General features: G+C 52.3%; 1 protein-coding gene across 1 annotated transcript in view; it reads right to left on the bottom strand.

Annotated features, from left to right (window-relative positions):
- Positions 1–25,022, bottom strand: part of znf830 (zinc finger protein 830) — a 136,002-nt gene that overhangs the window by 65,548 nt on the left and 45,432 nt on the right. Inside the window, exons 6-8 of the mRNA XM_085988137.1 lie at positions 9,403–9,490; positions 8,643–8,706; positions 8,338–8,418 (exon numbers count right to left, since the gene is read on the bottom strand). Of these exons, the coding sequence (XP_085844263.1) occupies positions 8,338–8,418; positions 8,643–8,706; positions 9,403–9,490 (233 nt within the window). The remainder of the gene's footprint in view (positions 1–8,337; positions 8,419–8,642; positions 8,707–9,402; positions 9,491–25,022) is intronic.

Here is a 25,022-nt window from a genome sequence, read left to right as displayed (position 1 = left end):
CCTCTTCCCCCCCTCCTCCTCCTCCCTCTTCCCCCCCTCCTCCTCCTCCCTCTTCCCCCCCTCCTCCTCCTCTCTCTTCCCCCCTCCTCCTCCTCCCTCTTCCCCCCCTCCTCCTCCCTCTTCCCCCCCTCCTCCTCCCTCTTCCCCCCCTCCTCCTCCTCCTCCCTCTTCCCCCCTCCTCCTCCTCCTCCTCCCTCTTCCCCCCTCCTCCTCCTCCTCCTCCCTCTTCCCCCCTCCTCCTCCTCCCTCTTCCCCCCCTCCTCCTCCTCCTCCCTCTTCCCCCCTCCTCCTCCTCCTCCCTCTTCCCCCCCCCTCTTCCTCCTCCTCCCTCTTCCCCCCCTCCTCCTCCTCCCTCTTCCCCCTCCTCCTCCTCCTCCCTCTTCCCCCTCCTTCTCCCTCTTCCCCCCCTCCTCCTCCTCCTCCCTCCTCCTCCTCCCTCTTCCCCCCTCCTCCTCCTCCTCCCTCTTCCCCCTCCTCCTCCTCCTCCCTCTTCCCCCCCTCCTCCTCCTCCTCCCTCTTCCCCCCTCCTCCTCCTCCCTCTTCCCCCTCCTCCTCCTCCCTCTTCCCCCCTCCTCCTCCTCCCTCTTCCCCCCTCCTCCTCCCTCTTCCCCTCCTCCTCCTCCCTCTTCCCCTCCTCCTCCCTCTTCCCTCCTCCTCCTCCTCCCTCTTCCCCTCCTCCTCCCTCTTCCCCCCCTCCTCCTCCTCCTCCTCTCCCTCTTCCCCCCCTCCTCCTCCTCCTCCCTCTCCCTCTTCCCCCCCTCCTCCTCCTCCTCCTCCCTCTTCCCCCCTCCTCCTCCCTCTTCCCCCCTCCTCCTCCCTCTTCCCCTCCTCCTCCTCCCTCTTCCCCTCCTCCTCCTCCCTCTTCCCCACTCCTCCTCCCTCTTCCCCTCCTCCTCCTCCCTCTTCCCCTCCTCCTCCTCCCTCTTCCCCTCCTCCTCCTCCCTCTTCCCCTCCTCCTCCTCCTCCTCCCTCTTCCCCTCCTCCTCCTCCCTCTTCCCCCCCTCCTCCTCCTCCTCCCTCTTCCCCCCTCCTCCTCCTCCTCCCTCTTCCCCCCCTCCTCCTCCTCCTCCCTCTTCCCCCCTCCTCCTCCTCCTCCTCCCCCCCCTCTTCCCCCTCCTCCTCCCTCTTCCCCCCCTCCTCCCTCTTCCCCCCCTCCTCCTCCCTCTTCCCCCTCCTCCCTCTTCCCCCCTCCTCCTCCTCCCTCTTCCCCCCTCCTCCTCCTCCTCCTCCCCCTCCTCCTCCCCCTCCTCCTCCCTCTTCCCCCCTCCTCCTCCCTCTTCCCCCCTCCTCCTCCTCCTCCTCCTCCCTCTTCCCCCCTCCTCCTCCCTCTTCCCCCCTCCTCCTCCCTCTTCCCCCCTCCTCCTCCTCCCTCTTCCCCCCCTCCTCCTCCCTCTTCCCCTCCTCCTCCTCCCTCTTCCCCTCCTCCTCCTCCTCCCTCTTCCCCCCCTCCTCCTCCTCCCTCTTCCCCTCCTCCTCCCTCTTCCCCCTCCTCCTCCTCCTTTCTTCCCCCCTCCTCCTCCCTCTTCCTCCCCTCCTCCTCCTTCCTCTTCCCCCCTCCTCCTCCTCCTCCTTCCTCTTCCCCCCTCCTCCTCCTCCCTCTTCCCCCCCTCCTCCTCCTCCTCCCTCTTCCCCCCCTCCTCCTCCTCCTCCCTCTTCCCCCCTCCTCCTCCTCCCTCTTCCCCCCCCTCCTCCTCCTCCCTCTTCCCCCCCTCCTCCTCCTCCTCCCTCTTCCCCCCCTCCTCCTCCTCCTCCCTCTTCCCCCCCTCCTCCTCCTCCTCCTCCCTCTTCCCCCCCTCCTCCTCCCTCTTCCCCCCTCCTCCTCCTCCTCCTCCCTCTTCCCCCCTCCTCCTCCTCCTCCCTCTTCCCCCCTCCTCCTCCCTCTTCCCTCCTCCTCCTCCTCCCTCTTCCCCCCCTCCTCCTCCTCCCTCTTCCCCTCCTCCTCCCTCTTCCCCCCTCCTCCTCCTCCCTCTTCCCCCTCCTCCTCCTCCTTCTCTTCCCCCCCCCTCCTCCCTCTTCCTCCCCTCCTCCTCCTCCTCCTTCCTCTTCCCCCCCTCCTCCTCCTCCTCCTTCCTCTTCCCCCCTCCTCCTCCTCCTCCCTCTTCCCCCCTCCTCCTCCTCCTCCTCTTCCCCCCCTCCTCCTCCTCCCTCTTCCCCCCCTCCTCCTCCTCCTCCCTCTTCCCCCCCTCCTCCTCCTCCTCCTCCCTCTTCCCCCCCTCCTCCTCCTCCTCCCTCTTCCCCCCCTCCTCCTCCTCCTCCCTCTTCCCCCCCTCCTCCTCCTCCTCCCTCTTCCCCCCCTCCTCCTCCTCCTCCCTCTTCCCCTCCTCCTCCCTCCTCCCCCCCTCCTCCTCCTCCCTCTTCCCCCCCTCCTCCTCCTCCCCCCCTCCTCCTCCTCCCTCTTCCCCCCCTCCTCCTCCCTCTTCCCCCCCTCCTCCTCTCTTCCCCCCCTCCTCCTCCTCCCTCTTCCCCCCTCCTCCTCCTCCCTCTTCACCCCCTCCTCCTTCTCCCTCTTCACCCCCTCCTCCTTCTCCCTCTTCCCCCCCTCCTCCTTCTCCCTCTTCCCCCCTCCTCCTTCTCCCTCTTCCCCCCTCCTCCTTCTCCTCCCTCTTCCCCCCCTCCTCCCTCTTCCCCCCCTCCTCCTCCCTCTTCCCCTCCTCCTCCTCCTCCCTCTTCCCCCCTCCTCCTCCCTCTTCCCCCCTCCTCCTCCTCCTCCTCCCTCTTCTCCTCCTCCCTCTCCCCCCCTCCTCCTCCTCCTCCCTCTTCCCCCCCTCCTCCTCCTCCCCCCTCCTCCTCCTCCTCCCTCTTCCCCCCTCCTCCTCCTCCTCCTCCCCCCCTCCTCCTCCCTCTTCCCCCTCCTCCCTCTTCCCCCCCTCCTCCTCCTCCTCCCCCTCCTCCCTCTTCCCCCCCTCCTCCTCCTCCTCCCTCTTCCCCCCCTCCTCCTCCTCCTCCCTCTTCCCCCTCCTCCTCCCTCTTCCCCTCCTCCTCCTCCCTCTTCCCCTCCTCCTCCTCCTCCCTCTTCCCCTCCTCCTCCTCCTCCCTCTTCCCCTCCTCCTCCTCCTCCCTCTTCCCCTCCTCCTCCTCCTCCCTCTTCCCCTCCTCCTCCTCCTCCCTCTTCCCCTCCTCCTCCTCCTCCCTCTTCCCCTCCTCCTCCTCCCCCCTCTTCCCCTCCTCCTCCTCTCTTCCCCCCCTCCTCCTCCTCCTGCATCTTCCCCTCCTCCTCCCTCTTCCCCCCCTCCTCCTCCTCCTCCTCCCTCTTCCCCTCCTCCTCCTCCCTCTTCCCCTCTTCCTCCTCCCCCTCTTCCCCCCTCCTCCTCCTCCCCCCTCCTCCTCCCCCCTCCTCCTCCTCCCTCTTACCCCCTCCTCCTCCCTCTTCCCCCACTCCTCCTCCTCCCTCTCCCCCCCTCCTCCTCCTCCCTCTTCCCCCCCTCCTCCTCCTCTCCCTCTTCCCCCCCTCCTCCTCCTCTCTCTTCCCCCCTCCTCCTCCTCCCTCTTCCCCCCTCCTCCTCCCTCTTCCCCCCCTCCTCCTCCCTCTTCCCCCCCTCCTCCTCCTCCTCCCTCTTCCCCCCTCCTCCTCCTCCTCCTCCCTCTTCCCCCCTCCTCCTCCTCCTCCTCCCTCTTCCCCCCTCCTCCTCCTCCTCCTCCCTCTTCCCCCCTCCTCCTCCTCCTCCTCCCTCTTCCCCCCTCCTCCTCCTCCCTCTTCCCCCCTCCTCCTCCTCCTCCCTCTTCCCCCCCTCCTCCTCCTCCTCCCTCTTCCCCCCCCCTCTTCCTCCTCCTCCCTCTTCCCCCCTCCTCCTCCTCCCTCTTCCCCCTTCTCCTCCTCCTCCCTCTTCCCCCCTCCTTCTCCCTCTTCCCCCCCTCCTCCTCCTCCTCCCTCTTCCCCCCCTCCTCCTCCTCCCTCTTCCCCCCCTCCTCCTCCTCCTCCCTCTTCCCCCCTCCTCCTCCTCCTCCCTCTTCCCCCCCTCCTCCTCCTCCTCCCTCTTCCCCCCTCCTCCTCCTCCCTCTTCCCCCCTCCTCCTCCTCCCTCTTCCCCCCTCCTCCTCCTCCCTCTTCCCCCCTCCTCCTCCCTCTTCCCCTCCTCCTCCTCCCTCTTCCCCTCCTCCTCCCTCTTCCCCTCCTCCTCCTCCTCCCTCTTCCCCTCCTCCTCCCTCTTCCCCCCCTCCTCCTCCTCCTCCCTCTCCCTCTTCCCCCCCTCCTCCTCCTCCTCCCTCTCCCTCTTCCCCCCCTCCTCCTCCTCCTCCTCCCTCTTCCCCCTCCTCCTCCCTCTTCCCCCCTCCTCCTCCCTCTTCCCCTCCTCCTCCTCCCTCTTCCCACTCCTCCTCCCTCTTCCCCTCCTCCTCCTCCCTCTTCCCCTCCTCCTCCTCCCTCTTCCCCTCCTCCTCCTCCCTCTTCCCCTCCTCCTCCTCCTCCTCCCTCTTCCCCTCCTCCTCCTCCCTCTTCCCCCCCTCCTCCTCCTCCTCCCTCTTCCCCCCCTCCTCCTCCTCCTCCCTCTTCCCCCCTCCTCCTCCTCCTCCCTCTTCCCCCCTCCTCCTCCTCCTCCTCCCCCCCCTCTTCCCCCCTCCTCCTCCCTCTTCCCCCCCTCCTCCCTCTTCCCCCCCTCCTCCTCCCTCTTCCCCCTCCTCCCTCTTCCCCCCTCCTCCTCCTCCCTCTTCCCCCCTCCTCCTCCTCCTCCTCCCCCTCCTCCTCCCCCCTCCTCCTCCCTCTTCCCCCCTCCTCCTCCCTCTTCCCCCCTCCTCCTCCTCCTCCCTCTTCCCCCCTCCTCCTCCCTCTTCCCCCCTCCTCCTCCCTCTTCCCCCCTCCTCCTCCTCCCTCTTCCCCCCCTCCTCCTCCCTCTTCCCCTCCTCCTCCTCCCTCTTCCCCTCCTCCTCCTCCTCCCTCTTCCCCCCCTCCTCCTCCTCCCTCTTCCCCTCCTCCTCCCTCTTCCCCCTCCTCCTCCTCCTTTCTTCCCCCCTCCTCCTCCCTCTTCCTCCCCTCCTCCTCCTCCTTCCTCTTCCCCCCCTCCTCCTCCTCCTCCTTCCTCTTCCCCCCCTCCTCCTCCTCCTCCCTCTTCCCCCCCTCCTCCTCCTCCTCCCTCTTCCCCCCCTCCTCCTCCTCCTCCCTCTTCCCCCCTCCTCCTCCTCCCTCTTCCCCCCCCTCCTCCTCCTCCCTCTTCCCCCCCTCCTCCTCCTCCTCCCTCTTCCCCCCCTCCTCCTCCTCCTCCCTCTTCCCCCCCTCCTCCTCCTCCTCCTCCCTCTTCCCCCTCCTCCTCCCTCTTCCCCCCTCCTCCTCCTCCCTCTTCCCCCCTCCTCCTCCTCCTCCCTCTTCCCCCCCTCCTCCTCCCTCTTCCCTCCTCCTCCTCCTCCCTCTTCCCCCCCTCCTCCTCCTCCTCTTCCCCTCCTCCTCCCTCTTCCCCCCTCCTCCTCCTCCCTCTTCCCCCTCCTCCTCCTCCTTTCTTCCCCCCCCCTCCTCCCTCTTCCTCCCCTCCTCCTCCTCCTCCTTCCTCTTCCCCCCCTCCTCCTCCTCCTCCTTCCTCTTCCCCCCCTCCTCCTCCTCCTCCCTCTTCCCCCCTCCTCCTCCTCCTCCCTCTTCCCCCCCTCCTCCTCCTCCCTCTTCCCCCCCTCCTCCTCCTCCTCCCTCTTCCCCCCCTCCTCCTCCTCCTCCTCCCTCTTCCCCCCCTCCTCCTCCTCCTCCCTCTTCCCCCCCTCCTCCTCCTCCTCCCTCTTCCCCCCCTCCTCCTCCTCCTCCCTCTTCCCCCCCCTCCTCCTCCTCCTCCCTCTTCCCCTCCTCCTCCCTCCTCCCCCCCTCCTCCTCCTCCCTCTTCCCCCCCTCCTCCTCCTCCCCCCTCCTCCTCCTCCCTCTTCCCCCCCTCCTCCTCTCTTCCCCCCCTCCTCCTCCTCCCTCTTCCCCCCCTCCTCCTCCTCCCTCTTCACCCCCTCCTCCTTCTCCCTCTTCACCCCCTCCTCCTTCTCCCTCTTCCCCCCCTCCTCCTTCTCCCTCTTCCCCCCCTCCTCCTTCTCCCTCTTCCCCCCTCCTCCTTCTCCTCCCTCTTCCCCCCCTCCTCCCTCTTCCCCCCCTCCTCCTCCCTCTTCCCCCTCCTCCTCCTCCTCCCTCTTCCCCCCTCCTCCTCCCTCTTCCCCCCTCCTCCTCCCTCTTCCCCCCTCCTCCTCCCTCTTCCCCCCCTCCTCCTCCTCCTCCCCCCTCCTCCTCCTCCTCCCCCCCTCCTCCTCCTCCTCCTCCCCCCCTCCTCCTCCTCCTCCTCCCCCCCTCCTCCTCCCCCCCTCCTCCTCCTCCCTCTTCCCCTCCTCCCTCTTCCCCCCTCCTCCTCCCTCCTCCTCCCTCTTCCCCCCCTCCTCCTCCCTCTTCCCCCCCTCCTCCTCCTCTTCCCTCTTCCCCCCTCCTCCTCCCTCTTCCCCCCCTCCTCCTCCTCCCTCTTCCCCCCCTCCTCCTCCTCCCTCTTCCCCCCCTCCTCCTCCTCCCTCTTCCCCCCTCCTCCTTCTCCTCCCTCTTCCCCCCTCCTCCTCCTCCCTCTTCCCCCCCTCCTCCTCCTCCCTCTTCCCCCTCCTCCTCCTCCCTCTTCCCCCTCCTCCTCCTCCTCCCTCTACCCCCTCCTCCTCCTCCTCCCTCTTCCCCCCCTCCTCCTCCTCCCTCTTCCCCTTCCCCCCCTCCTCCTCCCTCTTCCCCCCCTCCTCCTCCTCCTCCTCTTCCCCCCTCCTCCCTCTTCCCCCCTCCTCCCTCTTCCCCCCTCCTCCTCCTCCCCCCTCTTCCCCCTCCTCCTCCCCCTCCTCCTCCCTCTTCCCCCCTCCTCCCTCTTCCCCCCTCCTCCTCCCCCCTCCTCCTCCCCCCTCCTCCTCCCCCCTCCTCCTCCCCCCTCCTCCTCCTCCTCCCCCTCCTCCCTCCCCTCCTCCCTCTTCCCCCCTCCTCCTCCCTCTTCCCCCCCTCCTCCTCCTCCCTCTTCCCCCCTCCTCCTCCCCCCTCCTCCTCCCTCTTCCCCCCTCCTCCTCCCTCTTCCCCCCCTCCTCCTCCCCCCTCCTCCTCCCTCTTCCCCCCCTCCTCCTCCTCCTCCCTCTTCCCCCCTCCTCCTCCTCCTCCCTCTTCCCCCCTCCTCCTCCTCCTCCCTCTTCCCCCCTCCTCCTCCTCCTCCCTCTTCCCCCCTCCTCCTCCCCCCTCCTCCTCCCCCCTTCTCCTCCCTCTTCCCCCCTCCTCCTCCTCCCTCCTCTTCCCCCCTCCTCCCTCTTCCCCCCTCCTCCTCCCCCTTCCTCCTCCTCCCCCTCCCCCCTCCTCCTCCCTCTTCCCCCCCTCCTCCCTCTTCCCCCCTCCCCCCTCTTCCCCCCCTCCCCCCTCTCCTCCCTCTTCCCCCCCTCCCCCCTCTTCCCCCCCTCCTCCCTCTTCCCCCCTCCTCCCTCTTCCCCCCTCCTCCCTCTTCCCCCCTCCTCCCTCTTCCCCCCTCCTCCCCCTCCCCCCCCTCCTCCCTCTTCCCCCAGAAAGTGGGAAAAATAAACACACAGAAAGTGGGAAAAATAAATCAATAGTTAGGAATCAAGATGGCGGCCACTCACCTCAGCTCAGAAGGATTAGGCCCGCCCACACACGCAATGAAACGCCCCCCGTGACGCACTGATTGGTCAACCATCAGGTAAATCCCCTGTACAATTGGTCAACCATCACGTCACTCAACGCTAATGAGCGTAATGTTGCTGTTTTTTGAACCTTTTTTGTATACTGTCCGAACAATTTTTGTCTGACCAAAAAGTAAATATGCCTATTAGACTCCCCTAATGATAAGCTTTCTTTTGATATAACATGTGTAGGTACGCTCTAACTTTTGATTGTATAGCCGGACAAACAGACAGACAGACAGACAAACTCTTTTATTTATATATATAATAAATAATATATTATTTATATATATATAGATGAATGAAAGCATGGGATGAAAAATGGCCATATGACATCAATTCAGCTCTTTCCAACAGACTGTACAATTTGTGCAACTTATCATTGAATCTCCACGGGCAGAAACCGTCAAGAACACAAAAGTCCAAATTTTCTCCCACGATCTCAAAACAATCAATCAGTCTCCAGGATGTCAATCTCCTTTAGTCTTCTCTGACTGGTTTGTCCATTCTTAACCTACATTCCTTTCTTTTACAAACATTCATCAGCTCTCTTAATTGAGTTAAATCAAGATTGTATTAACTGAGAACCCACTCCAGATGCTTACTACTTTGAGAGTGCTAATTCACTTTTTTTAAACAATGTATGCCGTAATAATAAAACAGATAGTAAATTATTTGTACAGTTTTCAAAACTTTGAATACAGATTGATCACTCTTTACTCTTCTTCATATTCTTTAAATGACTCACCGTATTAACCTGTCTGATTTCTTTCTGAAACTCTTCCCATTCTTTGTCCATTTGGTCTTTTGGTGGGTCTACTTTCCGCACCTAGAGTATCAAGTGATGACGAGATAGATGATAAATACATGCAGGCTCTGGAATGGTCAGTTATCAGAAATGCCACAAATGCTAGGTCTGCACTGCCCTCTACAGGTTATCAGACTGAAAACATCAAAGAAAAAAATCATCTAGATACAGAACAAACATGCTTGGCTAAAATATCAGCACCAACTTCGGAGAACAAAATAATGTAAATGCTATGTAGTACTCGCCTTTGCATCTTTTACCGGATCGTCAAAGAATCCTTCTGGCAAGGCCTCAGCTGTATTCTCTTTCCTGAAACAATAACATAGATCTGATCACCTCAGAGGCTGCCAATGATCGCCAATCCAGAACACACAGTCTAACTGTGAACTCAACTCTTCAGTCACTTAGACACAATACAATTTTCCATTTTGAAAAAGTACTTTAGTATTCGGGATATTAATATTGTGTTTCTAAAATGAATGTGAATTCCCTCACTTTAAAAATAAGTGAGTTTTCTCCCACCTTTTTGTTCTTTCTAAGCTATACCACAAGAAGTGCAGCGGTTCAAGGAGAAGGCCCACGACCACCTTCTCAGCAACTAAAGAAGCGCAATAAATGCAAACTTATCAGCATTAATCACATCCCGATAACAAATATTTAAAAAGCAGAAAATACAGCTCATTAAAATTACTGCCTTTTTCTTAACTTTAATAATACTTTTGGCACTTTATAGTGTAACGTGAGGTGTGAATAATAATCAGAAAATGTTATAAGATAGATAGATGGGGAGGCTACCAAGTAAATACACTGCTATAGGATAAATCTATTTTCTTGTGCTTAAAATATTTGATTGTAGAGAATTAATTTAAATAAAAGTTAGAAAGCATTATATCGAATTTTTCATAAATTAAGTAGCATTTTAAGACACAATCACCATCAACACATGCTGCAATTACTAAACTTGATCTGTAATTAGATCATAATTACCACAATCAGAATTTTCACCTTTCCACTGCCTTGTCTGGTTGTTCTGGTTTCTGGATGGATCCAGAATGAGCAACAGCAGAAGGTGCTGGACTGCTATCAAAGAAGTCTGACGAGGGTTGAGAGAAGGAAAGAAAGAAATGGATCAAAAATCACAACCAGTGAACTTAAAATCATGGAACACTAAATTTCTCTTACTTTCCAAGAGTTTTATATTTCTCTCCACTCTCACATTAATTAATACCCTTTTTACGTGAGAGGGTGGATGGACCACCAGTTTAAGCCTCTGTCAGCGTCACTATGCAATTGCACATAAGAAATTTAAATTGTTGCCTAACGGAAATACCTCGAACGTGGGCTTTCCGACTGGGATACATCTCCAGTGGGTCAGGAGATCCACTCACTCTGCAGATGCCCTCCCTTCTTCTGTAACCCTGGATGTATTCCCAGCCCCAGAGTAATGTACGTGCAAGAGTCGCAGCAGACTGAGGGGCTCAGACTTGCTGCAGTATGCCTCAGAGGCCTGTTGCAGTAGGATGAAGAGAAAACCACAGAGCTGCCTGAAGAAAAAACATTTCTCTTTTGCCTCATCATTTTTAATTTTGCTGATGGGCTTGTGTGTGGCCACGCTTGGGACTGTCTGTACTGGTCTGTCTTCTTTTGAAGCTCTGAAGCTATCTCCACTGGCCTTCGAAAGTTGGATGCCAGGGTCATGTCCAACGGAGCTAAGCGATCCCACAACCAATGGATCAGATCAAAGCTCTGCAGTCCTGCCACATCCATTCGCGAATGGTGGTGGGCTATTAAACAACTGGTGGGAGAAGGAGGCTCCTTGGATGAGTGCAGCTCCAACAACACTCAAGAAGCTCAACACCATCCAGGACAAAGCAGCTCGCTTGATTGGCACCCCATCCACCACCTTAAACATTCACTCCCTCCACCACTGGTGCACCGTGGCTGCAGTGCGTACCGTCTACAAGATGCACTGCAGCAACTCGCCAAGGCTTCTTCGACAGCACCTCCCAAACCCACGACCTTTACCACCTAGAAGGACAAGGGCAGCAGGCACGTGGGAACACCATCACCTCCAAGTTCCCCCCCAAGTCACACACAATCCTGACTTGGAAATATATCGCCGTTCCTTCATAGTCGCTGGGTCAAAATCCTGGAACTCCCTCCCTAACAGCACTATGGGAGTATCTTCGCCACACAGACTCACTACTACCTTCTCAATGGGCAATTAATGCTGGCCTTGCCAGCGATGCCCACATCCCAGGAATGAATAAAAAGAAAATATTCTAACAGTTTGAGTTTTCCTGGCTGTCCAAGCAGCGGAAAGCATACCAATGCTGGTAGGCTGCTTGGTTTTAACTTGTTAAATTCCAGCAGTACTGCTAAGCACACATGGGGGTCCCTAAGCTTGACTCTGCCAACCTGCACTCAAGTTCTCTATGTAGGATGTGTCCCAACAGGGGAAGTGTTACATTCCATTTGAGCAAATCAAAACTCTACCCAACTGGATTTTTCAGTCGCTTGGTTCAGACATTATTAAACATGACAATGGGTTGTCTATGTGGGTCAGGCATCAGCTGACAAAACAAAAATGGCAGAAACGATCAAGCAAGTTTAACAGATACTTTGAAGTATGACGTACACTTTGCTATGAACATTTACTAGCCGCAAAACATTTATAATAAAATATATCTATTAGGAAATTTGGAGGTTTATATAAAGAGGGGCATTATGCCAAGTAGTTTTATGAAGTCTGACTGTACTTTGATGAAGGACTTTGATCCAAGTGTCTGGGAGCTTTGGGAAAGGGGGGGGGGGGGCGACGAGGAAGCATTGAGGAGGAGGAGCAGTTTGGTACAGTCTTTCTGACAAATCCTCACAGGATATGGGGCCACACACTTTACTTCAAGCCAGAAACCTACTTCTGCAAACGGCACATGCTCAGACTGCACATATACAGTCAGGAACTCCAATTGCTCTGGGAAAAAAATATCTAGTTGAAACCCAGGCCTTTGAGACAGGCTGAAGTAAAAACTTTAAGGGAAGCATTAAAAGACACAAAAGACAATCCAATTGGTAAATTTAATCATGTTATTGTGAAATATGTAATTTTTTTAGCTTATCTTATTTTGAACTTTAGAAACCAACCAAGAAAAAAAATGTTGGATTTCAACAAAGCACTTTGAGTGATTCAATTGGTTTACTCTTTTATTTATTGGTAGCTTCTCCTGACCGGTCACTCTAAATTTCTAATTTTTCTAGCGGTTTACTGTGCCTTTGATTCATTCATTCCGTAACTCTTCAATTCTGATTTTATCTTGAGCCAATCAACAAGTGTGATGGCACAATATTGACATTAGGTTTTCCCGCAGTGATGAGAAACTGGCTTAGTAGAATGGGAGGTGGATCCTTTCAACTACATGCTTTTGCTCATCTGTGTTTATCCCACAAGATCATTTTAAGGTGTGTTTAATATACAGCCTCAAGAATATACATGCCACATGACACAAATAGCTGTGTGGTTTTGCAAGTTTGACTAGTTCTATCAATAAGAATCACTGCGCCCTACTGACATTTTTGCAGGACTGTGGGGGTGAGAAAAAAAAAATCGCTGAACTTGTTGAACTGACAAAATTAATTTATTGAAAGTGCTTTGAATGATAATTATCTGCTTCTATGACTAAAAGTGAACTCCAAGTGAAGGAAGCAATTAGAGCTCCGATGATTACAAATTAAAATAAAAAAATTCAAACTCAATTGCAAACTATGCTTTCTTCTATCTACATAATTAAGTATTTAACAGTGGTCTGTAGCATCACACCGAAAGAGCAACCAAAGGACAACAAAATGTTGCCTAGCTCAGATAACCTCAATATTCCCCATAACATAGAGAAAGTGTAGTAGGGAGGTGAAAAGGGAGGATTAGGAGGGCCAAGAAGGAATATGAACAAATGCTATCATCAGATAATATAAGATGAAATAGTAAGAGCTTTTAAAAGCATAGAAAAAGTAAAAGAGAGAAAGAACTTGCACTACATAACACCTTTCATGACCTCTGGACTCCCATAGCGACACAAAACCCAGAAATATAGCAAACAGTGAAGAGGACAGTAGCAGACTTCAGAAGGACATAGACAGACTGATGAAATGGGCACATGGCGGATGAAATTTAATGCAGAGAAGTGTGAAGTGTTGCATTTTGGAAGGAAGAATGAGGAGAGGCAATATAAACAAAATGGTACAATTTTAAAGTTGATTAGGCAGTTAAAAAAGCTTATAGGTTCCTTGGCTTTATCAACAGAGGCTTAGTGTACAAAAGCAAGGTTGCTATGCTAAACCTTTATAAATCACTGGTTAGGCCTCAGCTGGAGTATTGTGTCCAATTCTGAGCACCACACTTTAGGAAGGATGTCAAGGCATCGGAGAGGGTGCGACGAGGGATTTCAGCTATGTAGAGAGATTGGAAGCTGGGATTGTTCTCTTTAGAGCAGAAAAGGTTAAGGGGAGATTTAATAGAGGTGTTCAAGAGTACATAGGGAGAAATTGTTTCCACTGGCGGGGGGGCCGGTAACCAGAGGACACAGATATAAGGCAATTGGGAAAAGAACCGGGGGCGACGAGGAGAATATTTTTTACTCAGCGAGTTGTGATCTGGAATGCACTGCCTGAAAGGGTGGTGGAAGTAGAATGAATAGTAACTTTCAAAAGGAAATTGGATAAATACTTGAAAAAGAAACATTTCTAGGGCCATAGGGAAAGAGCAGGGGAGTGGGATTAATTGGATAGCTCTTTCAAAGAGCCGGCACAGACAAGATCAGCTAAATGGCCTCCTTCTGTGCTGCATTAATCTATAAATCAATGTTAGATGGTCAGCCATTCTTTATCAAATGCATTGGAATGTTTAACACCCAGATTGAAATACCTGGGGTCGTTGAAACATAGCACTTCACCCAAAGATACTACAATATACCCACAACTCAATGTCTCTGTACTCAATGAACATTAGAATATTAAAACCACCTTTTGTTTTAACAGGAACCCATTCAGACATACCAACACATATTCAGGCAACTTGTCCAGGTTCCGTCCAGAAGTAACGACATCAGTCAGACTATGCATACAAAAGATTTCCAGAATTATATATTTCTCTACCTTTCCCTGAGGTGCGATTATTAGCCAGGGTCTACTGTACATTCCCTTCAGCTTGCAGAAAACAGCTTGCAATAACTGATTTTAACCCAGTGTGTACAGCTACTAGTAATTCTTCATCCAAAGAGTGGTAAGAATGTGGAAATCGCTGCCTCAAGGAGTGGTTGAGATGAATAGCATAGATGCCTTTAAGGGAAAGCTAGATATGCACAGGACGGAGGAAGGAGTAGCAGGATATGCTGATAGGGTTAGGAGGAGGTTCGTGTGGAGCATAAACGCCGGCATAGACCATTTGGCCGAATGGCCTGTTTCTGTGTTGTAAATTCTATGTAATTAAAAATTTTAATGAATATCATATTATAATTACAGATGAGGAAGGTCATTGCATATTAATTCATACAAAGAGATCCTAAGATCCTTCCATTGTGACATCTAATTATTTCTTAAATGATTCCAGGTTTTTTTTGCCTCAACTACTCATATGTGAAGACAAATTTCCTGTTATCAGTCCTAAAGTTACTTTTCACTAGTTTTAACTTGTTTACTGCTGGTTCTACCCACGCAGTTTAATTCAAAGTAACATATCGGGTTAACTTTTTACAAATACCCTCAACAATCTTATATCTCTATGAAATCAACTCTATGGATGCTTCCCTTCCAGGTTGAAAAGCCCAATTCTATTCAGCCTTTCCTTGTAATTCAGACCCTTGATAGTAGAGATCAGACTTTTTCATAGAAGCATAGAAGATAGGAACAGGAGTAGGCCATTCGGCCCCTCGAGCCTGCTCCGTCATTCAATGAGATCATGGCTGATCATCCAAACTCAGTACCCTGTTGCTGCTTTCTCCCCATATCCGTTGATCCCTTTAGCCTTAAGAAATATATCTAACTCCTTTTTGAATATATTTAATGAATTGGCCTCAACTGCCTTCTGTGGTAGAGAATTCCACAGGTTCACCACTCTCTGGGTGAAGAAATTCCTCCTCATCTCTGTCCTAAATAGCTTACCCCTTATCTTTAGACTGTGACCCCTGGTTCTGGACTCCCCCGCCATCAGGAACATCCTTCCTACATCTAGTCTGGCTAGTCCTGTTAGAATTTTATAAGTTTCAATGAGATCCCCTCTCATTCTTCTAAACTCCAGCGTGTATAAGCCCAATCGACCCAATCTCTCCGCATACGTCATTCCTGCCATCTCAGGTATCAGTCTGGTGAATCTTCGCTGCACTCCCTCCATGGCAAGAACATCCTTCCTCAGATAAGGCGGCCAAAACTGCACACAATACTCAAGGTGTGGTCTCACCAAAGCCCTGTACAACTGCAGCAAGACATCCTTGTTCCTGTACTCGAATCCTCTCGCTAAAAAGGCCAACATACCATTTGCCTTCTTAACCGCCTGCTGCACCTGCATGCATACCTTCAGCGACTGGTGCACAAGGACACCCAGGTCTCGTTGCACTTCCCCTTCTCCCAATCTATTGCCGTTCAGATAATAATCTGTCTTCCTGTTTTTGACACCAAAGTGGATAACCTCGCATTTATCCACATTATACTACATCTGCCATGCATCTGCCCAATCACCCAACCTGTCCAAATCATACTGGAGTTTTTCGGCATCCTCCTCACAGCACACACTCCCACCCAGCTTTGTGTCATCTGCAAACTTGGAGATATTAGAAACATAGAAGATAGGAGCAGGAGTAGGCCATTCGGCCCTTCGAGCCTGCTCCGCCATTCAACGAGATCATGGCTGATCATCCAAACCCTAGCACCCGGTCCCTACACCGACAGCCATCCCACCCAAGCCCTATCCCCGTAACCCCACGTATTTAATCCCCCCTAACACTAAGGGCCAACTTTTATCATGGCCAATCAACTTAACCCGCACATCTTTGGACTGTGGGAAGAAACCGGAGCACCCGGAGGAAACCCACGCAAACACGGGGAGAATGTGCAAACTCCACACAGACAGTCACCCGAGGCCGGATTTGAACCCGGGTCCCTAGCACTGTGAGGCAACAGTGCTAACCACTATGCCACATCTAGTTCCCTCGTCTAGATCATTAATATATATTGTGAATAGCTGGGGTCCAAGGACCAATCCCTGCGGTACCCCACTAGTCACTGCCTGCCACTCGGAAAAAGACCCGTTTATTCCAACTCTTTGCTTCCTGTCTGCCAACCAGTCTCTATCCAAGTCAGTACCTTGCCCCCCAATCCCATGTGCCTTAACTTTACACGCTAATCTCTTATGCGGGACCTTATCGAAAGCCTTCTGAAAGTCCAAATGCACCACATCCACTGGTTCTCCCTTATCTATTCTATCAGTTACATCCTCAAAAAATTCCTGTAGATTAGTCAAGCACGATTTACCTTTTGTAAATCCATGTTGACTTTGTCCGATCCTGTCACTGTTTTCCAAGTGCTCTGCTATTACATCTTTTATAATGGACTCTAGCATTTTCCCCACTACCGATGTCAGGCTTACCGGTCTATAATTCCCCGTTTTCTCTCTACCACCTTTTTTGAACAGTGGGGTAACATTAGTTACCCTCCAATCCATGGGAACTGTTCCAGAATCTATAGAATTTTGGAAGATGACCAGCAATGCATCTACTATCTCCAGGGCCACTTCCTTAAATACCCTAGGATGTAGATCATCAGGCCCTGGGGATTTATCGGCCTTCAATCCCGTTAATTTCCCTAACACCATTTCCCTACCGACCCCTGGGGGACCTCACTGTATATACTTATATATCCAGTCAGAAAAACATCCATTCCCCACTGCACTACCTCCAACACTTGATTGTCTCTGTTTCTTGGTGACCAAAAATGAATATTTTATTCAAGGTGCAGCCTGACCAGAGCTCTGTCAAGTTTGATTATTAACTTCTCTAATTTATATTTTACTATTTTGGCAATGTAGTTCAACATCCTATTGGCTTTGCTGATTGTCCTTCTTCCTCTACCATCTGTAGAGCAGCAGAGTCCAGCCCAGTTCATTTGCAATGTTGCACCATCTGTGAGCCTGTGGCAGACCTTAGCAACATTCAGTCAAACAGAAGATCAGGGGTCAGCTGATTGGCACTGAAATCCACACACTCGAATCCACACACTCGTCGGAATTGACTTACAAATTCCAGAATATCTGATTTTTAAAGGTTGTACGCTGTGGTCCATCTTTAGCAAGTTCTCAATATTACTAGGTCCAAGCTAAGGGGTAGGACGCAGACAGTAGTGGGGAATGGATGTTTTTCTGACTGGAGATACGTATGCAGTGAGGTCCCCCAGGGGTCGGTATTAGAATCATTGCTTTTCTTGTTATATATAAATGACCTTGCCTTGGGTATAAGGAGTACAATTTCGAAGTTTGTGGATGATGCAAAACTTGGCAACGTAGTAAATAGTGAGGAGGATAGCAGCAGACTTCAGGAGGGCATAGACAGACTGGTGAAATGGGCAAACACATGCAATTTAATGCAGATAAGTGTGAAATGATGCACTTTGGGAGGAACAACATGGCGGGGGGGAAATGCAAGGACATATTCACAAATCTTTGAAGGTGGCAGGGCAAGTTGATAAGGCTGTTAAGAAAGTGTATGAGATACTTGGCTTTGTAAATAGGGGTATTAAATACAAAAATAGAAAGTCATGCTAAACCTTTACAAATCTCTGGTTAGAATCATAGATTCTTATAGCACAGAAGGCCATTCAGCCCATCATGTCTGTGCCGGCTCCCCAAAAGAGCCATCCAGCTAGTCACTCTCTCTCTCTCTTTCCCCATAGCCCTGCAACTTTTTTCCCTTTGAATATTTATCCAATCCACTTATAAAAGCTACTATTGAATCTGCTTCAATCACTAGATCGTAACAACTCGCTACGTTCAAAAAATGTCTCCTACCTAACATGTCAAGCACAAGTCCCTGAAGGCGAGGGGCACCCACATAAAAATCACCTCCACAGAGGTATAGAGTTAGGCCTCAGCTGCAGTATTATGTACAATTCTGGGCAGCACACTTTAGGAGGGATGCCAAGGCCTTGGAGAGGGTACAGAGGAGGTTTGCCAGGATGATACCATGGATCAGGAACTTCAGTTATGTGGAGAGATTGGAGAAACTGGGATTGTTCTCCTTAGAGCACAGAAAGTTAAAAGGGGGGACCTAATAGAAGTATTCAAAAATTATGAGGGGTTTTGATAGAGTAAGTAGGTTGAAACCGTTTCCTCTGGCAAGTGGGTCGGTAACTAGAGGTTATTGATTTAAAATAATTGGCAAAAAACGAGAGGGGAAATGAGAGGCAATTTTTCACGAGGGTTATTAAGATCTAGAACACAGTACCTGAAATAATGGTGGAATCAGATTCCATAGGACCTTTCAAAAGGCAATTGGACATGTACTTGAAGAGGACTAATTTGCAGGGTTAAAAAAAATTGTTACGGGGAAAAGGCTGGGGTGTGGGGCTAAATTAGATAGTTCTATCAAAGAGCTAGCACAGGCAAAGCAGACCGAATGACCTCTTTCTGTGCTGTAAGATTCTATGATTGCATGTATAATAAGCTTTGAGGGCAATTGGGAATCATAGGTAACTCTCTCACTGGCTGCCGCATATGTATCTACCCTCTCAGCTCCACAAGGTTGGCTACCCTTGCCCTAATAGAGGCAGCTGTACTAATGGGAACATAAAGTGAGAATTAGGGTTTAAAAACAACAATTAAATCACAGGTGTTTATAGAGGGCTATTAATAACACTGATAAGATCATTCTCCACCAAAGCCAATGTGATAAGGATTAGGTTTGCTTATTTCAAGGTTTTGAGAGTTTAGAAACAAATATTTGATTAATGTTTAGTGCTCTGCTAATGTTCAAAGAATTCCCATCGCTAGCAGATGGACTAAAAGCCATCATAATGCTAACGGAATGATCTGAAAAGCTGACATTTTCTGCCTAAAGTGATATTATGCAAAAGCTAAGAGACATATTCTGAAAAATCATGGTGACTGTACACTGGCTGGTAGAACTAAAGGTACTGGGAATCTGCAACTCGTACCAGATTTCAGAAGAGCAAACTTCAGTAAAATGGCAGACGATTTGGAATGGGTAATTTGCCTAACCCACTTGGTGGAGAGGAGACCGATGTAGAATACAATTGGAAAGTTTTTAAGAACAAGATAAAAAATTGGAAAACAAATATGTACACAAAGTCAAAAGAAGGGAGTGTGGTAAGAAAATGCAAAGGCAGCTGGCTGTTTATGTACAAAGACAAGATGTAAAGAGAAATGTTTCTATAAATTGAAGGCATCTAATACTCAACCAAACAGAGTTAAGTACATGGAACAGCTAAAGAAGACAAACGCTGCTATTAGATCAGCTAAAAGGCTAATCGAAAAGAGGGCTGTAGACATTTGCGGAAGTAATGGGAATAGCTTTTTCAGTTCTGTCAAAGATTGTATTGGGACCAATATTCACTAATTTTTTTTTGCGTGCGCGGCCCCTTTAAGGGACTGCACAGCCCAGTCAAAATACAGTGCAGGCGTGGTTTTTCCTATTTAAAAGCCGGTGAGCCGGCTGCGTAGGAGCTGCAGAGCGCTGCGTGGCTGCGCAGCTTAAAGGGAACATTGATTGGGACATTGCAGGATGTTCAAGGACAGGTTACAAAAGACTCACTGGGTATGGCGGAAATATTAAATGAGTACTTGGCATTGGTCTTCACTCTTGAAGATGGTGCTCGACTATTAGAATTGAATGATTTTAATAATAAAACTAGTAGTATTAAATTAGATGAACACAATTGCTTTAGAAAGAATTAAGAACTTGAAAATAGTTAGAGCAGCCGGGCTGGATGATATCCACCCGAGGGTCCTCAGGGAGATAGGACACGTGCTGTGCGAGCCCCAGCCTATATTTGTATTAGTTTACTGCACTCTGGGATGGTTCCAGTAGACTGGAAGGAAGCTAATGTAGTCCCCATCTTTAAAAAAGATGACGAGACGGACCCAGGTAACTATTGACCCATTAGTTTGACATCAGTAACAGGAAAGATACTTGGGATTAGGGATGCAATATGAGTGCATGGAGAGAGAGGGACATACTAGGAACACCTAACATGGCTTCATAAAGAGGTCATGTCTTACAAATCTAATTGTATTTTTTGAAGAAGTTACGAAGATAGTGGATAAAGGGAGCCCAATAGACACTGTCTACTTAGACTTCCAAAAAGCTTTTGAAAAGGTACCGCACAAGAGCCTTCTCTCTAAGATTGAAGGCTCTGGTATTAGTGGTAATATATTGAGCTGGATTGAGAACTGGTTGGCAGAATGTAGACAAAAAGTAGTTATAGATGGATTTGGATCTGTTTGGAGACCGGTCACCAGTGGTGTCCCGTAGGGATCAGTGTTGGGACCGTTGATCTTTACAATTTTTATTAATGATCTGCATGTAAGTGTTGGGGGCAAGATCTGCAAATTTGCAGATGATATCAAAGATCTGTGGTGAGTGTTAGGACTGTAGATAGCGCTCGTTTGCTTCAGGCGGATCTTAATGTGTTGGGAGATTGGGCTCATGACCGACAAATGATGTATAACTTAGGTAAGTGCAGTGTTCTGCAGGTGGGCCGGGTGAATGCTAAACATTCATACACCCTTCAGGGAAAAGCATTAAAGAAGGTGGGGATAGAAAGAGATTTGGCATTCTAGTGCATAGATCTGTAAAGATACACGAACAATGCCATGAAGCAATAGCTGGAGCAAATAGGGCGTTGGGGGAGCATTCATAGGACAATTGAGTGTAAGATGAGGCATACTATTTTGTCCTTGTACAAGACCTTGGTCAGGCCTCACTTGGAATAATGTGTCCAGTTTTTGTCTCCTCACATAGTGGGTGCTATTGAGGCTTTGGAGAGGGTGCAGAGGAGGGCCACTAGACTAAATCCCAGTATAAAGCATCTTAGTTATCAAGATAGGCTAAAAGTGTTGGGACTCTACACTTTAGAGAAGCGTAGACTTAGGGGGGATCTGATTGAGGTTTATAAGACAATGAAGGGAATCTTTTTCTTCTTCTTAGGCAGTCCCTCGGAACCGAGGATGACTTGCTTCCACATTAAAAATGAGTTCGCAGGTGATTGACGAGTCCAATGCGGGACCTTCAGTCTGTCACAGGTGGGGCAGACGGTGGTTGAAGGGGCGGGTGGGTGGGGTGCTTGGGTTGACGTGCGCTGCTTGCGCTTGGCTTCCGCTTGCTACCGGCGAAGAGACTCGAGGTGTTCGGCGCCTTCTCAGATGCTTCTCCTCCACTTTGTGCAGTCTTGGGCCAGGGATTCCCAGGTGTCAGTGGGGATGTTGCACTTTTTCAAGGAGGCTTTGATGGTGTCCTTGAAGCGTTTCCTCTGCCCACCTGGGGCTCTCTTGCCCGTGCCGGAGCTCCAAGTAGAGTGCTTGTTTTGGGAGTCTCATATCAGGTATGCGGACGATGTGACCCATCCATCGGAGCTGATCGAGCGTGGTCAAAGCTTCGATGCTGGGGATGTTGGCCTGGGCCGCCTTCAGTGTGCCAGTGCAGCCTTCGGTCGCCTGAGGAAGAGAGTGTTTGAAGACCAGGACCTCAAACCCGGCACCAAGCTCATGGTCTACAGAGCAGTAGTAATACCTGCCCTCCTGTATGCCTCAGAGACATGGACCATGTACAGCAGGCACCTCAAAGCACTGGAGAGGTACCACCAACGCTGCCTCCGCAAGATCCTACAAATCCATTGGCAGGATAGGCGCACCAACGTCGGTGTTCTCGCTCAGGCCAACATCCCCAGCATCGAAGCTTTGACCACACTCGATCAGCTCCTATGGACAGGTCAGATCGTCTGCATGCCCGATACGAGACTCCCAAAACAAGTGCTCTACTCGGAGCTCCGACACGGCTAAGTTTATGGGGACTATCAGGAACGTGGTATTCAGTAATGTGATAGAAAAGAGATAAGAGTTGGAGAAGAGAGAGAGAAATGGAAGGCACTCCTCAGTGATACCACTATAAAATGGACAGATTGTTTAGACAACATCTTGGAAGTGGTCTTTGGAAAGAGAACATCTAAAGATAAAAAGCACTTTGATATGCACAAAGCTAGACTGAGTGGGCTCAACAAGGTCATAAAACATGTACTAGGTGTCAGATAGCTGTTTGCAGTCATGTAGGCAAAAGAAGGAAAAGTGTATAAGATACAGATTTCGAACACTAAAGGCAGCGCGAACCAGTTGAAGGAGCTTCAGTCGACAGAACACTGCAAGAAACCAGAGAAGCAAGCTTCAGTCAAGAGAAAACAGCAAGAGAAGAGACTGTGCCACCGTCGCTCAGAAGGAACGCCGAGGCTCAAACGAACAAGACTGTGACTATCTCCTTGTTAAGTATTACTTCTTTGTACTGGATGTTTAATGCATAATAAACCTGTTTTACTGATACACAATATACCTGTACCCAGAGTGGTTTGTGTAGTCACGGACAAATTATTATAAGAGCTCTTGGAAGCTAGATTTGTCCCTGATCCAGAGAATAATTGCATAAAACATAATAGCAATCCAAACTTACAACCTAACATTATTCAATCATTTACATTCCACACTTGGCAGTTCCTTGATTGCAGCAGAGCAGGAACATTGGTGTTAGTTGAGTCAGAAGATTAAGTGTTCAAGCACATTCCAGGGCTTGAGCACTCCCGTGGAATACTGAGGGAGGTGAAGCCGTCACCTTTTGGAAGATGAATTGACTGAAGCCCCATTTGATTGTTCAGATAAAAACTTGCATTTATATATTGCCTTTGATGTACAAAAAACATCCCAGGTGTTTCAGTGAATCATACAGCACAGAAGGAGGCTAATCAGCCCATTGTGTCTGTGTCAGCTCTTGAAAAGAGCTACCCAATTAATCCCATCCCCCTGCTCTTTTCATAGAAGCAGCGGCACAAAATTGTTGCAGAGCCAAAGAAGGAGATATCAGGAGGGGTGAAAGAGCTGGTTTTAAAGGATGTGAAAAGGGTTGTAAGCTTTGGTCCATCCTTAACAAGTTCCCATTATTACTACACAAAGTTTTAAGGGTGGTTGGGAATCATATGTGAATGATATGAGGCTTTCAATTTTAAAATGTTTAAGCATTTCAGAGCCTCTTTAAAACCATTTGAATTTGAAGACCTCATTGAAACTTGGTTAGGTGAGGGGAAAACTGATTTTTGCTTCTGTTTCTTCCAAAATTATATTCGAAACTTAGGGGGAAAAAAGTGTTAACACTCATTTTTTGGGAAAAGTTCATAAAAAATCTTTCAATTCTGTCAAGTCTCATTGCAAGCTTTGACAGAAGAAGTTGCTCCAAGTTTTTCTTTCCCTCGTCAAAGCCGTCGTTAAACATACAACAAAAAAAAACCTCTAATACCAAACGGAGCTCAAATAAGAATGAATAAAGTGGTTAAACTTCCTAAGAAGGCGCTGAGGTTATCTATCCCCAGCCTTGGCGATGAGATGGGATCAGTTTTGAAGAAGTTTTTCCCTCTTTTTCTGCTGCCGTTTGCTCTGTCTTTCACAGACTCTGAGGTACAAACAGGGGCACAAACGTTTTCCCTCTCTCATAATATGATTTAAATAACCCTGATAAACTCTTTCAAAAAGGGGACAACACCAGGCAAAATTTAACTGCAACTGGACATTCAACATCACTTTCCCATATTTTTTTTCCGGCTATAAACAATTTTCCAAATATTCCTCTCTGTCTCTCCTCTCGCTCTCTTCTCTGTCGGTCCGCTCTGGCTCTGTCTCTGTCGGTCCGCTCTGGCTCTGTCTCCGCTCTCGCTCGCTCTCTGTCTCCTCTCTCGCTCTGTTTCCTCCCGCTCATTCGCTGTCTCCTCTTTCGCTCGCTCTCTCCCGCTGTCTCCTCTCCCGCTGTCTCCTCTCTCCCGCTGTCCCCGTCTCCTCTCTCGCTCCGCTCTCCCTGTCTCCTCACTCGCTCTCTCCCTGTCTCCTCTCTCGCTCTCCCCCGTCTCCTTTCTCGCTCGCTCTCCCTCTGTCTCTTCTCTCGCTCGCTGTCTCCTCCTGTTCGTTCGCTGTCTCCTTGCTCGCTCCTCCTGTTGTCTCCTCACTCCCTCTCTCCCGCTGTCTCGCTCGCGCTCTCCCTCTGTCTCCTCTCTCGCTCTCCCGGTCTCCTCTCACGCTCGCTCACCCTCTGTCTCCTCTCTCGCTCGCTGTCTCCTCTTGCTCGTTTGCTGTCTCCTCGCTCGCTCTCCCTCTGTCTCCTCTCTCCCTCTCCCCGCTCGCTCCCTCCCTCCCTCTCCCCTCTCGCTCGCTCGCTCCCTCCCTCTCCCCCTCTCGCTCGCTCGCTCCCTCCCTCTCCCCGCTCGCTCGCTCTCCCCTCTCGCTCGCTCCCTCCCCCCTCTCGCTCGCTCGCTCCTCCCTTTCGCTCGCTCCCTCCCTCCCTCCCGCTCGCTCGCTCCCTCCCTCCCGCCCTCCCTCCCTCTTGCTCACTCCCTGCCTCTTGCTCGCTCGCTCCCTCCCTCTTGCTCGCTCCCTCTCCCCCGCTCCCTCTCCCCCGCTCCCTCTCCCCCCTCGCTCTCCCCCCTCGCCCCCCCTCCCTCTCCCCCCTCGCTCTCCCCCCCTCCCTCTCCCCCCTCGCCCCCCCTCCCTCCCCCCCTCCCTCTCCCCCCTCCCCCCCCCTCCCTCTCCCCTCGCTCCCTCCCTCCCTCTCCCCCCTCGCTCCCTCCCCTCGCTCCCTCCCTCCCTCTCCCCCCTCGCTCCCTCCCCTCGCTCCCTCTCCCCCCTCGCTCCCTCCCTCCCTCTCCCCCCTCGCTCCCTCCCTCCCTCTCCCCCCTCGCTCCCTCCCTCGCTCTCCCCCTCGCTCCCTCCCTCGCTCTCCCCCCTCGCTCCCTCCCTCGCTCTCCCCCCTCGCTCCCTCCCCCCCCTCTCCCCCCCTCGCTCCCCTCCCCCTCGCTCTCCCCCCCTCGCTCCCTCCCCCCCTCTCCCCCCTCCTCTCCCCCCTCGCTCCCCTCCCTCCTCTCCCCCCTCGCTCCCCTCCCTCCCTCTCCCCTCGCTCCCTCCCCTCGCTCCCCCCTCTCCCCTCCTCGCTCCCCCCCTCTCCCTCCTCCCCTCGCTCCCCCCTCCCTCTCTCCCCCCTCGCTCCCCCCTCTCCCCCCTCGCTCTCCCTCCCTCCCTCGCTCCCCCCCTCCCTCTCTCCCCCCTCGCTCCCCCCCCTCCCTCTCTCCCCCCTCGCTCCCCCCCCTCCCTCTCTCCCCCCTCGCTCCCCCCCTCCCTCTCTCCCCCCCTCGCTCCCCCCCCTCCCTCTCTCCCCCCTCGCTCCCCCCCTCCCTCTCTCCCCCCTCCCTCTCCCCCCCTCCCTCTCCCCCTCGCTCCCCCCCTCCCCTCTCCCCCCTCGCTCCCCCCTCCCCTCCCCTCCTCTCCCCCTCCCTCTCCCCCTCCCTCTCCCCCCGTCCCTCCCCCTCTCCCCCCGCTCCCCCCTCCCCCT

This window comes from Somniosus microcephalus, chromosome 5 (genome assembly GCF_052327205.1).
Source record: "Somniosus microcephalus isolate GS21.2 chromosome 5, FLI_Smic_1.0, whole genome shotgun sequence".
NCBI lineage: Eukaryota > Metazoa > Chordata > Chondrichthyes > Squaliformes > Somniosidae > Somniosus > Somniosus microcephalus.
This window is presented reverse-complemented; position numbering and strand designations above follow the sequence as displayed.